Here is a 14282-nt window from a genome sequence, read left to right on the forward strand (position 1 = left end):
GGGTGAGAAAATCCGTGAGGTTGATGATTATCGCTCCAGAGTCGCAGTGGTTTTGCTTTTGAGACTCTGAGGTTTAGTCCATGGTGGTGGTATTAGTGCTGGTATTGCTATTAATGCTGTTCGTATTAGATTTTTGAGTTGTTTATTCATGTATGATTTTGCTTAGTTTTCTAAATTTTTTAATATTTTCTTAAATCAAGTCTTCAAAGTTGTTCTCCAGGGAACATAGATGTGACTTTTAAAAAATAATGAAGAGATAGCATTGTATAGTGACAAATGGTGACTTCACTACCATGGTGAGCACAGAGTAATGTACAGAATTGTTGAATCACTGTGAGGTACAGCTGAAACTAATATTGAGTGCCAACTATACTTCAATAAAAAAATGAAAAAATAATGAAGAAAGTGTTTATTTGCTTAATAGAAATTTACTTCATAAGGAAAATTTTATATTAAAGGAGGGATTCTTATACCTCAGAGAAGAACAATGTTTTAATTTTAAAACCTCCCTGACCTCCATAAATATATACTTTGTATATCCATCCCCATGGGTCTAGCAAAATGTTTTGCACACATCACTCAATAACTGTTTGTTGAATTACATTGATCTGGTCTAAATAAGCATTGAACCTGAAATTCTCTTCTCACCACCCCGCCACACCCCATATCGAAACAACGGAGGTAACTGTTAGGATTAGCTTCATGCATCCATCAGGATTAGGTTCAGCTGTTAATAATAGAGACATCCAAAATAATAGTGTCCAAAAGAAGGCAGAAATTTGTTTCTTACATAAGTCCAGCCATAATGATCCAGAGCTGCTACGGTGACTCTGAAATCCTTCAGGACCCCCTCCCCTGCTCCTCCTTTGCCTCATCAGCCTGTGAAGTGACCCTTCTCTGCATGGATGAACAAGGTGATTAGCGTGCCAGCCACTACATTTAGTTTTCAATTAACAGAAACAAACCAACAGTAGAAAGGCCAGAGAGCGCAAACTATCACCTTCCTCTTTTTTCTTACACCTTCATTTCCGTTCTCAAGGTCCTCCTCCAAATGCATTGTCTCCTCTTCTCCAGATTGCACTGTGTTCTCTGGCATAGCATCTTTATTTTTCTTTCCATGTAAATTCAATGTGTTCCTTTTTAAACACTAGTTTGGCACCTTTCTTCCTTGACCCACTTCCCCAGCTCTGGTCTGTCGCAGATGTCAAGCGTTTCCTGTCTCCTTTATGGTTGATGGGCTCTTGTATTTCGTTAGATCTTAGTAACAATGATCTAGTGTATATCTTGACCCAAAGTAAGTTTGTTTTTTGGTTAACTGTTAGCTAAACTTCTAAGGCGATTTTTCTAAGGAAATTGAAAGGACTTTGTAAAAAAAAAAGTTGAGACTTATTTTAAATTTTATTTAATTCATGGAATTTGCAAGTTTTAAAATGCAAGAATCTTTAAAAAGAAACAGGAAATATGCTTGTGAATAGTGATAAAACACTTAGCAATCATTTTATTTACTTTTTTGAGAGAGAGAGCATGTGAGTGGGGAGAAGGGGCAGAGGGAGAGAGAGTCTTTAAGCAGGCTCCATGCTCAGCACGAAGCCCATTGCGGGGCTAGAACTCATGACTGTGAGATCATGACCGAGCCAAAATCAAGAATCTGATGCTTGACTGACTGAGCCACCCAGGTGCCTCGTTAGCAATAATTTTAAATTCAGAATCCTTTTAGGTCTGTTTTTGCATAGTACTTTTAGTCTTAAGCTATCACTTTGAATGAAAGGAAATAGACATTGGATATGTTCGACTCATCTTCCATTTCACAACTAGATGTCAGTATTAACATACCTGACTGGGTGTCTCAGGTGTGATTATAATGAGCTCATTCAAATTACTCACCTATATGAGGTACAGATCAGAAAATGAATGATAAAGAAGACAAAGAAAAAATAACTACTTCCAAGTGGGCTGGTTAATTTTGTATTTGCATTTTTAAAAACTGAATTTCCCCCTCATCTTAACAATTATGCATAAACAATTAAACTTTATAATTTATTTGGTTAGGAAAGGCAGGTAGAGCGTGAACTAGTAGCTTTTCACTATTACCTTTTTTTTTCCCCTACAACTTTTCCAGAAAGAGTGATCAGAAAAAGAGGGAAATTATTGCTATTCAAATAGGGTTTGTGTGTGTGTGTGTGTGTGTGTGTGTGTGTGCGCGCGCGCGCGCACGTGCACATGTGTGCGCATGTTTGATTCTTACCTACTTTAATAAGAGACATACATGAGAGCAGGAGTTGTGCATGATGTGTTGTTAGTGACATTTCTTACGTTTCCCTAGAAGTCTCTCCTGGTATAACTAAAGCTGCCCTTTTTAGTTCAGTCCTCCTGTAAATAGGAGTATGATACCCCTTGCCCTTCTTGCACATCCAATCTGACAATATTTTAACAGCGTTTATACTGCATTTCTCTAACTAGACTGTCTCACTTGCTATACCCATGCTTCCTGTTGATAAATATACAATCCAGAGTAATAACTTCAATATCATGAATAAAATCCAGGGAAAGCAATAGACCAAGGTACTGAAAACACACTCCATGCTCCATCCCACTGAAAGATCCTGATGGGTTCCTTTTTTCCAGTTCTCTCTTCTCTTCAAGAATTACTGCTCCTACATAATTTAAGTAATAGATCTAACTCATTTGCACAAAATTCTTTAAAAAATTTTTTTTAATGTTTTATTTATTTATTTCTAGGAGAGAGAGAGAGACAGCGTGAGCAGGGGAGGGTCAGAGAGTGAGGGAGTCACAGGCTGAAACAGGCTCCAGGCTCTGAGCCGGCAGTCAACACAGAGCCCGACGCGGGGCTCAAACCCATGAACCGCGAGATCATGACCTAAGCGAAAGTCGGACGCTTAACCGACTAAGCCACCCAGGCGCCCCTCATTTGTACAAAATTCTATTGAATTATATTCACTTAGATACTTTCAGTTAAACATTTTCAAAATATGTGTATGTGGCTGGACAAAGATTTCTGGAGGCTGTAGATTTGAAGTATACAGTAGAAAATAATAGTCAACTTGTCTTTGGACCTCAAGTCCAGATTTTGACAGAATTGACAGGTTTGCTTTTTTAAATTGTAATTTATAAGTCTCACTTTTTCCTTAGAAACAAGTCTGTACCGCAGAACAATTCTGTTTTGAAAAGGCAAGTTGAATTACTGTCAGTAATATCTTAGTACATCTATTTCTCATCATGGAAATAACTTTTTAGGTCATGCGGTGGATCCTAATTTTACAACAATCTATAGTAATGTGTAAACAGTGCATTTGCTTATTGACTTTTAAAATCTATTGTTTTCTGAGAATTTTCGGTTCATCGGTTCTTAGATAGCCACATAAAACATGTATTAGGCAGTTACTTTTTGTAAGTTTTTATGTCTTTTAGGCACATGATACGAGAATATAAAATTAATTATTGATTGTGGTACAGATTCAGCACATCACTGTGGATTGTCAGTCAGCCCCAAAAAAGAGAAAAGTCATATTAACCAACTCCAGGCAATCCCAGTTTGCTGCATATATTGTGAATGCAAGCAGGCTACATCATGCTAGTAACAAGATACCTTATTCAGCAGAACAGTAAAAGAGTTCAATAAAGTTTATTTAATTCGGAGCTCTCTTACAGTGCTTAGTAGTAACTTAGTTCTTGACCTGAATTATAACAGGTTTGTGATTTTGCAAAATAATCCTTATATACTAATTTCCTTGTTTGTTTAAAAGCCTTCTTGATTTATGCTTCAAGAGTTCTCTGATGCCCTTGACAAAGGTATTATTTACAACTTTATACCAAGACAAGTAGCTAGTTGTTGCTTTTAAACTCGGTTGGAAGCAGCTCTACGGTATTACTAACTGGACCCCAGAGTTTCCATTGACATGTACCTGGGAGGTAGCTGGTCCTGGCCGAGTGTCTTCAGCCTGGTAGACACTCCGCAAATATTTATTTCAAGATGTTTACGCCCTTGTTTTGTCTCTGGCATCATCTCTTTTAGGCCTCCGTGTACGGCGCGATGATTTTCGGAGTGTGTGTGGGCTTTCCTCTTTACCCCCTCTTCTGGGATCTGGGGTTTAGTTCTGGGGTTTAGCCCTAGCTCCTCACCACTACATTTTGTTTTCTTTTTTTGGTATTTGGCCTGCCTATGCTAACTCTTAAAATCAGCAAACGGCTGTTAAAGAAATAGCTATTTGGAGGTATTATGCAATTTTGTGATATTTTTTCTTATGGTATTCCTGAGGAGTCTCAAATACTATTATTCTTAAAACCTCACATGTTCTCCTGATTTAGGACAGGGGATATACATGATTAGTTTTGTTTATGTTTGGGTCAAGAGGGCGAGGAGGGTGGTAATTGGAAAATATAACAGCAGCTATGCGTGTTTACATAGCTCAAATGTTGACTGCCAGGGAAGGCAAAACTCTGAAACCATTTTGAAAATTATTGTTATTTTTTAGCAACAAGTTAGAAGAGCAGTGAAAGCATGCCCTTGGAATTATTGTCCTTCCTCTTCTTACATTCCGTCCTAGTCTGCTAAAATTTTTTTTTAGTCTATGTGCTTTATACATTTGGATACCAGTTAACTGTTTATATCATTTAAAAACTTGCTTATGCCTTAAACAGGTGAATTTTTTGGTATGTAAAGTATACCTCAATAGCATTATTATTTAAAAACCCCAAAATTTAACTAAAAGCATATTTAGTGATATTGGGAAGCGGCTTTATATTAACGTTAGAAGGCGAAGAAGAAATGGTAGTTAATTTATTTATATAAACTTCTACGTGATATAGTTTTTAAGAATATACTTACCTATCTTATTTTTGGTTTGATTGAACTTAGGAGAAATTTCTATTTAACTCATAAATGTATATCTTAATGGAGTGAGGAAGGCGAATGTAAGAAATACTGACTAAAACACTTAAATCTTATTTTTAGCATCAGAATGCTGTTCAGAGTAATGAACCAGAAGTATGCAAATACTCTACTTCATGCCCACCTCCCGCGGCCTGGTCTACTATTAGAAAACTGAGCTCTAGCTGGTGAGGAAACGCGCTAGGAAATTCTGCTACTTTGACTTCTCCGTAAAGTGCGCAAGTTGATATTAAGGACTTCACATTTTCACATATTCCATTTATCATTACAGAAAGCTGCATTCCTGCACAAGTTGTGGCTGCCATTGATGTAAACACTGTCGCTAATGAAGTGTACAAGTACAATTTTCCTCACACTCAGCTACTGGCCAAGACAATTGAAGTGAGTAATCATGCTTATTGTTTTGATAAGTACATGGCAAGGAAAATTGAAAACCTCTCTATGATGCTGATTTCCGGTGTCTTAATTGGAGAATACGTTATATAAATGAAAAGTTTAGGAGAAGGGCGTCAACATTTTATTTTCTGTCAGAAGATGGCATGCTCTGTTTTGCCTTTATTTATTTTTAATTTTCATTTTGAGAGAGTGAGAGCGGGAGGGATCAGTGTTTTGGTCTCTAAGGGATTGAAATGTAAGAATATGTTTGACCCTTAAATGCATGGCTCTCTAATGGCATTAAACTGTGGTTAATTCTTTCAAGCAATCATCACATACCATATATATAATATATATGTGATATATAGTCATTGACTGTTACTTATTGAATGCTTCTTATTTTAGCAAGCCTGTCAAAATTAAGGCTAAAAGTACATGTGATGAACCAGCAGAGGTATTTAACACTGCTGTACGTTGTTATTTTAAAAATAATATGAAATTGTTTTTTCTATCATTTTTTTTTGTTGTGAAAACTTTTACAGTGGATATGAAGCCATAATCTATACACAATAAACTGCACTCATTTAAGGTGTGTAGTTTGCGTTTTAACCAATACGTACAAGTGTGTAACCGCCACAACCCAGATTGAGAGCATCCGTCCCCTAGAGTGTGACTTAGTGCCCCAGCCCTGGGCAACTACTGATCTTTCTGTCATTACAGATTACATTTTCTGTGTCTAATATATTGCAAATAGCATCATGAGGGTAATTGTTTTGGTGTAACTTTTCTGTTTAACATAATGCTTTTTGATCTCACCCGTGTTGCTATGAATATCAGTAGTCTGCCCTTTGTTATTTTTGTTGAGTAATATTCTGTAAAGTGGAATATTTTACACTACAATGCGTATATCCATTTGCGTGACGTTAGACATTTAGGTTGTTTCCAGTTGTTGACTATTACAAAAAAGTTGCTATGCAGATTCATGTATAAGTTTTTCCATGAACCTTTGTTTTCATTTCTTTTGGATGAATATCCAGAACTGGAATTGCTGGGTCACATAGTAGGCTCTTTAATTTTATGAGAAAATGCTAACTGTTTCCCATAGTGCTTGTACCATCTTACGGTCTCATAATCTATGTAGGTATTTCAATTGTTTCCCATCCTTACAGTTCTTGATATTGTCATTTTTTAATGTTTATTTACTTTTGAGAGAGAGAGAGAGAGAAAGAGAGAGAGAGAGAGTGGGGGGAGGGGCAGAGAGAGAGGGAGGCGCAGAATCTGAAGTAGGATCCAGGCTCTGAGCTGTCAGCATAGAGCCCGATGCGGGGCTCGAACTCATGAACTGTAAGATCATGACCTGAGCTGAAGTCGGACACTTTAACTGACTGGGCCACCCAGGTATCCCTCTGATACTGTCAGTTTTAAAATTTTAGCCATTCTAGTGAGCGTTTAGTGGTATTGTGATTCTTTTGTGTGTGATGATTCTAATTTGCATTTCCCTGATGGCTAGTCATGTTGAGCATCATTTCATGTACTTCTTGGCTATTTCTGTATTTTCTTCTGTGATGAAATTTCTTGCCCAATTTTTATTGCTTGGTGTATTTGTAAGATCACCATTTAGTTGAAAGTCTTATTAAATTTTCTGGATTCAAGTTGTTTGTCAGAAATGTATGTAACCAAGATTCCCTCTAGTTCTGTAATTTGTCTTTTCATTCCCTTAACCGTGTTCATCAAATTGCACAAGTAATTTACCCATTTTTGTTTTTTCGGTCACGTTTTTATGTGTTCTAAAAAAATCTTTGTTTACCCTATTTTTCCCTCTGCCAGAAAATTTATTGTTTTTGCTTTTTTACTTAGGTTTATGACTCATTTAAAGTTACTTTTTGTGTGTAATTTGAAGTAGCAGTGATTTATTTTTTTTCCAAGTGCGTATAACATTGTCCTGGCACCATTTCTGAAATGATTATCTTTTCCTCAATTTTCCTGACATCTGTATTAAAAAAGTAGGTCATAAATGTGTGAGTCTATTTCCAGACTCTCCTCAGTAGTATCTGTATGTTTTTCCTTATACCAATAGCACATTCTTTTGATTATTATAGCTTTATAATATGTATTGAATTCAGGTAGTGTAAGTTTTCGAATTTCTGTTTCTCTTTTTCAAGATTATTTTGGCTACATTGTTATTTACATTTCAGTGTAAAGTTCAGAAACACTCTGCCAATTTCTACAAAAAAAAAAAAGATATTTTTATTGGAATTGCACTGATTGATTTTAGAAAAACTGATATCTTAATAAAATTGAGTCTTCCAGTCCATGAATATGGTATCTCTCTTCATTTATTTAAGTATTCTTTAATTTAAAAATTTTTTAATGTTTTATTTATTTCTGAAAGAGACAGAGAGAGACAGCATGAGCAGGGGAGGGTCAGAGAGAGGGGGAGATACAGAATCTGAAACAGGCTCCAGGCTCTGAGATGGCATTCAGCACAGAGCCTGATGCGGGGCTCGAACCCACTAACTGTGAGATCATGACCTGAGCCAAAGTTGGACGCTTAACCGGCTGAGCCACCCAGGCGCCCCAGGTATTCTTTAATTTATACCAGCAATATTTTATAATGTTTAGTGTACAAGTCTTGCACATGTTAGTTAATTAATTCCTAAATACTTATGGGTTTTGATGCTATTTGATGGTATTTGTTAAAAAAATTAGCATATAAGAATATACATATTTGTGTTTATTGACCTTGATCTTGTATCTTGTGACTTTGTTTTATTAATTTATTCTGATATCTTTGCTTTTTTAGAATTTTTCTACATACACAAAAATATTATCTGAGAATGAAGAGTTTTACTTTCTCCTCCAATCAGTGTTACTTTTTTCTTGTCTTACTGCATTGTCTAGGACCTTCTGTACAGTACTGATTAAATAGGATTACATTGGGTATCCTTGTCTTCTTCTAGATTCTAGGGGCAGAAGTTTCAGTCATTTACCATTTAATATGATGTTAGTTGTAGATTTTTTTAGATGCATTTTATTAATTTGAAGAAGTTTCTTTTTAAATTGTTAATATTTTGTTAGATATTTTTACATTTTCATCAGTGTTTTAATATGGTTTTGGTATTAGGGTCATACTTGCCTTATACTTTTTGGAAGAGTTTGAAAAGCAAGAATTAGTTCCTCTATAAATGTCTGATAGAATTTAGTTAATGAAGCTACCTGGGCCTAGAATTTTTTTTTTGTGGGAAGGTTTTAAACTATGAATTTAATTTCTGTAATTGCTGTAATACTAGTAAAGCTTTCTGTTTTTTTTTGTTGTTGTTTAGTTTTAGAAATTTGTGATCTTTGAAGAAATTATCCTTTTTATCTAATTTGTCAGAAAATTGGCTTGACATTTTTTATATTTCCTTATATCCTTTTTCTACATGTGCAGTCTATAGTGATGTGCCATATGTCATTCCTAATGTTAGTTATTTGTATCTTTACTTGTTTTTCCCCTCTGTTCGTGCAGCTGGAGGTTTGCCAGTTTTATTGTCTTTTCAAGTAACCAGCTTTGGATGCAATTGATTTTATTATTCATTTGTTTACTATTTCACTAATTTCTGTTCATTTTATTTTTCTTTCTACTTACTTTGCATTTAAATTTTTAATACTTCTTACAGCGGACTTTCGATGGCTGACTTGAGATTGTTTTCCTTTTGTCATATAAACAGTTAGTGCTGTAAATTTTCCTAAGTTTTGACTACATTTCACAAATTGTCATATGTCATGTGTTCATTTTCATCAGGTTCAAAATATTTTCCAGTTTCCCTTCTGATTTCTGTTTAAATCTCCAAATATTCATGATATTTTCCAGATAGCTCTCTGTTATTGATTTCTCATTTCTGTTTTATTTTGGTCATACTGTGTATGATTTCAGTTATTTTACATTTGTTGTGACTTGTGTCATGAGCCAGAATTCATTTTGTCTAGTGAATGCTCTATACACTATTGAAAAGAATATATTCTTTTTTTGTTGTTGTTGGGTGGAATGCTCTGTAAATGTCAATTAGGTCAAGTTGGTTGTTAGTGTTCAATTTTTTTTGTATTTTTACTGATTTTTTTCTGTCAGTTTCTATCATAACTCTGACTACAGTCATGAATGTGTCTCTTTCTTCTTTTAGTGTTGTCAATTTTCATTTTATCTTGAAGCCCTGTTATTAAGAGTACATACTTTATGATTTTTTGATTGACCCCTTTATCATTATGAAATGTTCCTTTTTAACCCTAGGAAGTATTTTTTGTTTTGAAGTCTACTTCTCCTGATATTAATACAGCCACCTCTACTTCCTTATGATTAATGTTTGCATGTTTATGTTTTTACATCCTTTAAATTTTATCCTACTCATTATCTTTGTATTTAAATTAGGTTTACTGTAAACAGTGTATAGCTGAATCTTGCTTTTTCCTTCAGTCTAACAGCCTCTACCTTTTAATTGGACTGTTTTGTTGACATTAAATCTTGTTATTAATATTTCTTATTTAATTCTACTACCTTGTTGTTTGTTTTCTATTTTTCCAGTCTGTTTTTTGTTTGTTTTTCCCTCTTGTCTGCCTTCAAAATATTTTGAACTATTTTAATATTTCATTATTCTCCACTAATGGCTTATTAGGGATATCTTATTATTTATATCTGTTTTATTTTCTTAGTGGCTACTCTAGGATTTATAGTATGCATCTTTAACTTATGGGAGACCACCTTCCAATAACATTATAGCACTTCATAAATTAATTACAACAGTATATACATCCATTTTACTCTCCTGTATATTTTGCTATTATTGTCATGCATTTTACTGCTATTTTTATTAAAACCTGAAATATGTTGTTAGTGTTTTTGGATTAAGTACTTAAATACTTATTAATGAGTTTTAAAAAAGACCTGAAGTGTTTTATATTTATTTACATATAATCTGATGTTTTTAACACTCTTGATTTTTTTTTTAAATCAAAGTTTGCATGTGGTATACGTTTCTTTCCTCCTGAAAAACCTCCTTTAGCATTTCCTGTCATGAACATTTGGCAGGTGACACATTTCTCAGTTCTTTGTGAGTGCAAAAGTATTCTATTTTGCCTTTATTATGAAATATAATTTTCATTGAATCCTTGTTTGCATTCATTTTTGAAAGATGTGCTCATAAGTTCATATTTTCCATGAATTAAAACATTTTTCCAGCACTTTCCATTGTTACCTGGTTTGCTTAATTTCTGATCAGAAGTCTAATAATTATTATTTTCATTTCTCTTAATACATTATATCTTTCTCTGGCTACAGTTAACATTTGGTCCTTATCACTTATTTTCAGGAATGTTATTTGATATGTTTCCATAAGTTTTTCTTTATCATTCTGCTTGGGCCTTGTGCTTTCCTTGTTTATGGTTTTCATCAAATTTGGGAAGTTTTTGGCCATTATTCAAATATTTTCTCTGTTCTCTATTTTCACTCTACCTCAGATTAGGTATGTATTAGATCATTTCATGTTGTCCTGCTGGTCATTGAAGGTATTCATTTTTACTCTCCTTTTCTCTATATGCTTCATTTGGGAACACACTATATTGTTATATCTTCAAGTTATTTTTTTCAGCGTGTAACTTTTTGTTTCAGTGCTTTTCATTTTTAGAAGTTTCAGTTAATTTTCTTATGAGTTCAATTTGTCTCCTCATGATTATGTTTTCTTTAGACCTTTGAAAAAATTGATGATATTTATGACTTTTTAAAACCTTTGCTAATTCCATCATCTCTCTCATTACTGGGTGTCTTTCTACTGATGGATTTCCCCACCCCCATCCACTACCACCTCCTGCCCCCGACCCCCTTCCCGGTTATGGGTCACATTATCTTGCTTCTTAGCATTCTCATAATTTTTTATTAGGAGCCTGGCATTGTAAGTTTCACACATTGTTGAGTGCTAGAGTCTGTTGTAACCCTTTAAGGAATGTTGGGTTTTGTTCTCACAGGCAGTTATTTGAGGATCAGCTTGATTCTCCCAGGGTATGTTTTTAAGCACTTTTTAAAGTGGGTCTTGAGGGGTGCCTGGGTGGCTCAGTCAGTTGGGCAGCTGACTTTGGCTCAGGTCATGATCTCATGGTTCATGGGTTCAAGCCCCGCGTCGGGCTCTGTCTTGACAGCTAGCTCAGAGCCTGGAGTCTGTTTCGGGCTCTGTGTCTCCCTCTCTCTCCGACCCTCCCCTTCTCATGCTGTCTCTCTCTTTCAAATATAAATAAAACATTAAAAAAATAATTTAAAATGGGTCTTGAATAGCTTTTAAAAATTGCAAATCAAAACCACAGTCAGATATCACCTTACAGCTGTTAGAATGGCTAGTATCAAAATCATGAGAAATAATAAGTGTTGGTGAGGTTGTGGAGAAAAGTGAACCCTCATTGAATCACCATGTTGTATGTCTGAAACTAATATAACACCATATACCAACTACACTTCGGTAATAATAATAATAATAAAATACCCCATGTATTCAACTAGGTCTTATTACTCTGAGTGTCCTAGTTGTTTTGCTTATAGTTCCCCAGTAATTGCTCTTTTCTCAGCAGTTGTTCTTTGCACTCCCTCATGGCATTTCACCTAATGCATTCATAGATTGACATCCAACGAGACAGTCAAAGTGAATAATGCTAGGCAGATTTCTGCATCTCTTTCTCGGTGTAGCTTCCTGCTTCCTAGCACTCTGCGCTGTTGTTGTGCTAATTATATTTCAGTACCACTTTAATAGATGGTAATAAATCATATTATTTGCATGTGGTATAGGAAGGCTAGGAAGGGGGAAGAATGGAGGTAGGTATGTACCTGCAGCTCACTGTCTGTAAGGTCTGTAAGTATACCTGTGAGAAAAAAGCCTGCCTTCCTCTGGCTTTCATTTCTTTTTTGTTGTTCCTTATAGCCCTGTTTCGTTCTGATGTGAGAGAGCGTTGTCACATCTAGGTCAAATGTATAGGAGCTATGCTGAGAGTCATGGTTTAAAAGGGGCTAGAAATTTAATGGAAAACTTAGGAGTGATGAGAGGCTCTAGGGATTTTTCAGTTTTATAAAACAATATCTATTGATCATTTGAACATTTACTGCATGCAAGATATTGAGCCCTTGGAGGGAACACAAATCTGAAGAAGATACAGTCTTTGCCTTCAAGAATTTATCAATTAGTGCAGAAGTTGAACTTGTAAATGGTTTTCTTTGGGTTTTCTGATCAAAGGTAGGATTAAAAAGATATTTCTATTATGAAACTCTATTCCTTTTCCTAATAGAAATAAGAAAAGAAGGGGTCAGAGGGAATGAAAAGCCATTATTAATGAAGATAGAAATTAGACATAGGCCAAAACAAGAAAGAAAACTTTGAAGAATAGTGTCAAATGGCGTGGAAATGAGACAGAACTAAATGAGGATAGCAAAATTGCAGGCAAACCCCTACATGTCTTGTGCAGAATCAAGAAGGAAGGAATGGCAAGGGAGAAGACCAAATGCACCAGCACCTGTTTGTTCTAAATCAGAAGAGACATTTGAAAAATCCAGATCACTGACTGAAAGTGCCGTTGCAACCTCGGTAGACTTTCTGCTTGCCCTGAATGCCAGATGGTTGATTATGGACAGAGGCAAGCTCTTAGGTCAAAGGGCACTGCAGCTCCTTCCTGGAGACAGTGTGGCAACAATATAACTGTTTCACCTTATTTTCCAGCAGACCCTTCCATTCATGTGGCCTCTGTTAAATAATGAATAGGGGCACCTGTGTAGCTCAGTCAATTGAGCATCCAACTCTTGGTTTTGGCTCAGGTTATGGTCTCATAATCCTGAGTTGAGCCCTGCCTAGGGCTCTGCTCTGGGTGTTGAGCCTGCTAAAGATTCTCTCTTGCCCTCTGCCCCCCTCTACCCTCAAAAAAAAAAAAAAAAAAAAAAAAAAATTAGAAGGGAACCAATTTGAGGCTATACTGATATAGTAATTTTATTTTTATTTTTTTTATTTTTTTAATGTTTTATTTATTTCTAGGAGAGAGAGAGAGAGACAGCGTGAGCAGGGGAGGGTCAGAGAGAGAGGGAGTCACAGACTGAAACAGGCTCCAGGCTCCGAGCTATCAGTCAGCACAGAGCCCGACGCGGGGCTCGAACCCACGAACCGCGAGATCATGACCTAAGCGAAAGTCGGACGCTTAACCGACTAAGCCACCCAGGCGCCCCTAATATAGTTCTTTACTATAAATTATAAAGAATACTGGTTCTATCACCACTAATCATCATTATAATAAATTTTGGTTTGAAATATTTTACATGGTGCTTATAGAATAAAATCTAACAAATCATATACAAGATCTATAGGAGGAGAAGATAAAAGAAATCAGAAGCATTAAATAAATGGAGAAGTATTCTATGTATATATGGATAGAAAGATTATAATTTCGAGATACCAATTCTTCCAGTTTGACCTATGGATTCGATGCATTCTAAATAAAGATCCCAGCAAGTTATTGAATGGACATCAACAAACTGATTCTGAAGTTGAAAACCAAAAGACCTAGAATAACCAACATGATACTGAAGAACAGCCAGGAGACTTCTACTGGCCAACTTCAAGACCTACTACAAAGCTGCAGTAATCAAGACAGTGTGGTATTGGCAAAAGAATACACAAGTATATTAATGGAACAGAACAGAGAGCCTAGAAATAGACCTACATCAATGTTATCACCTAATCTTGGATAAAAGAGCATTGGCTACATAATGAAGAAACGATTTAGTGATCTGAGACTGTTCTGCTATTTTAATATGGATAATAGCTATAATTTTTCCTGTGAACATTGCTTAACCCATACCCCACAAGTTATGATATTTTTAAAAAGAGTCATCTTAAAACACTTTTTATTTCATTTTGTGATTAAAATATTTTGGTTATTAGCAATTTTTATTAACAGATATGTTAATATCACGTATTTAAAAAATTTAATCCCATTCTATCAG

At 35.3% G+C, this 14282-nt stretch overlaps 1 protein-coding gene across 4 annotated transcripts in view; it reads left to right on the forward strand.

Moving 5' to 3' along the window:
- The window catches only part of TRDMT1 (tRNA aspartic acid methyltransferase 1), a 75291-nt gene that overhangs the window by 37387 nt on the left and 23622 nt on the right, over positions 1 to 14282 (forward strand). For all 4 annotated transcript variants that reach the window (XM_039245883.1, XM_039245878.1, XM_039245881.1 and 1 more), the window contains exon 2: positions 5181 to 5290. Coding sequence is in view for 3 of the 4 variants with exons in the window: in XM_039245878.1 (XP_039101809.1) it covers positions 5181 to 5290 (110 nt within the window). In the remaining variant the exon portion in view is untranslated. The remainder of the gene's footprint in view (positions 1 to 5180; positions 5291 to 14282) is intronic.

This window comes from Hyaena hyaena, unplaced genomic scaffold (genome assembly GCF_003009895.1).
Source record: "Hyaena hyaena isolate Hyena2069 unplaced genomic scaffold, ASM300989v1 scaffold_277, whole genome shotgun sequence".
NCBI lineage: Eukaryota > Metazoa > Chordata > Mammalia > Carnivora > Hyaenidae > Hyaena > Hyaena hyaena.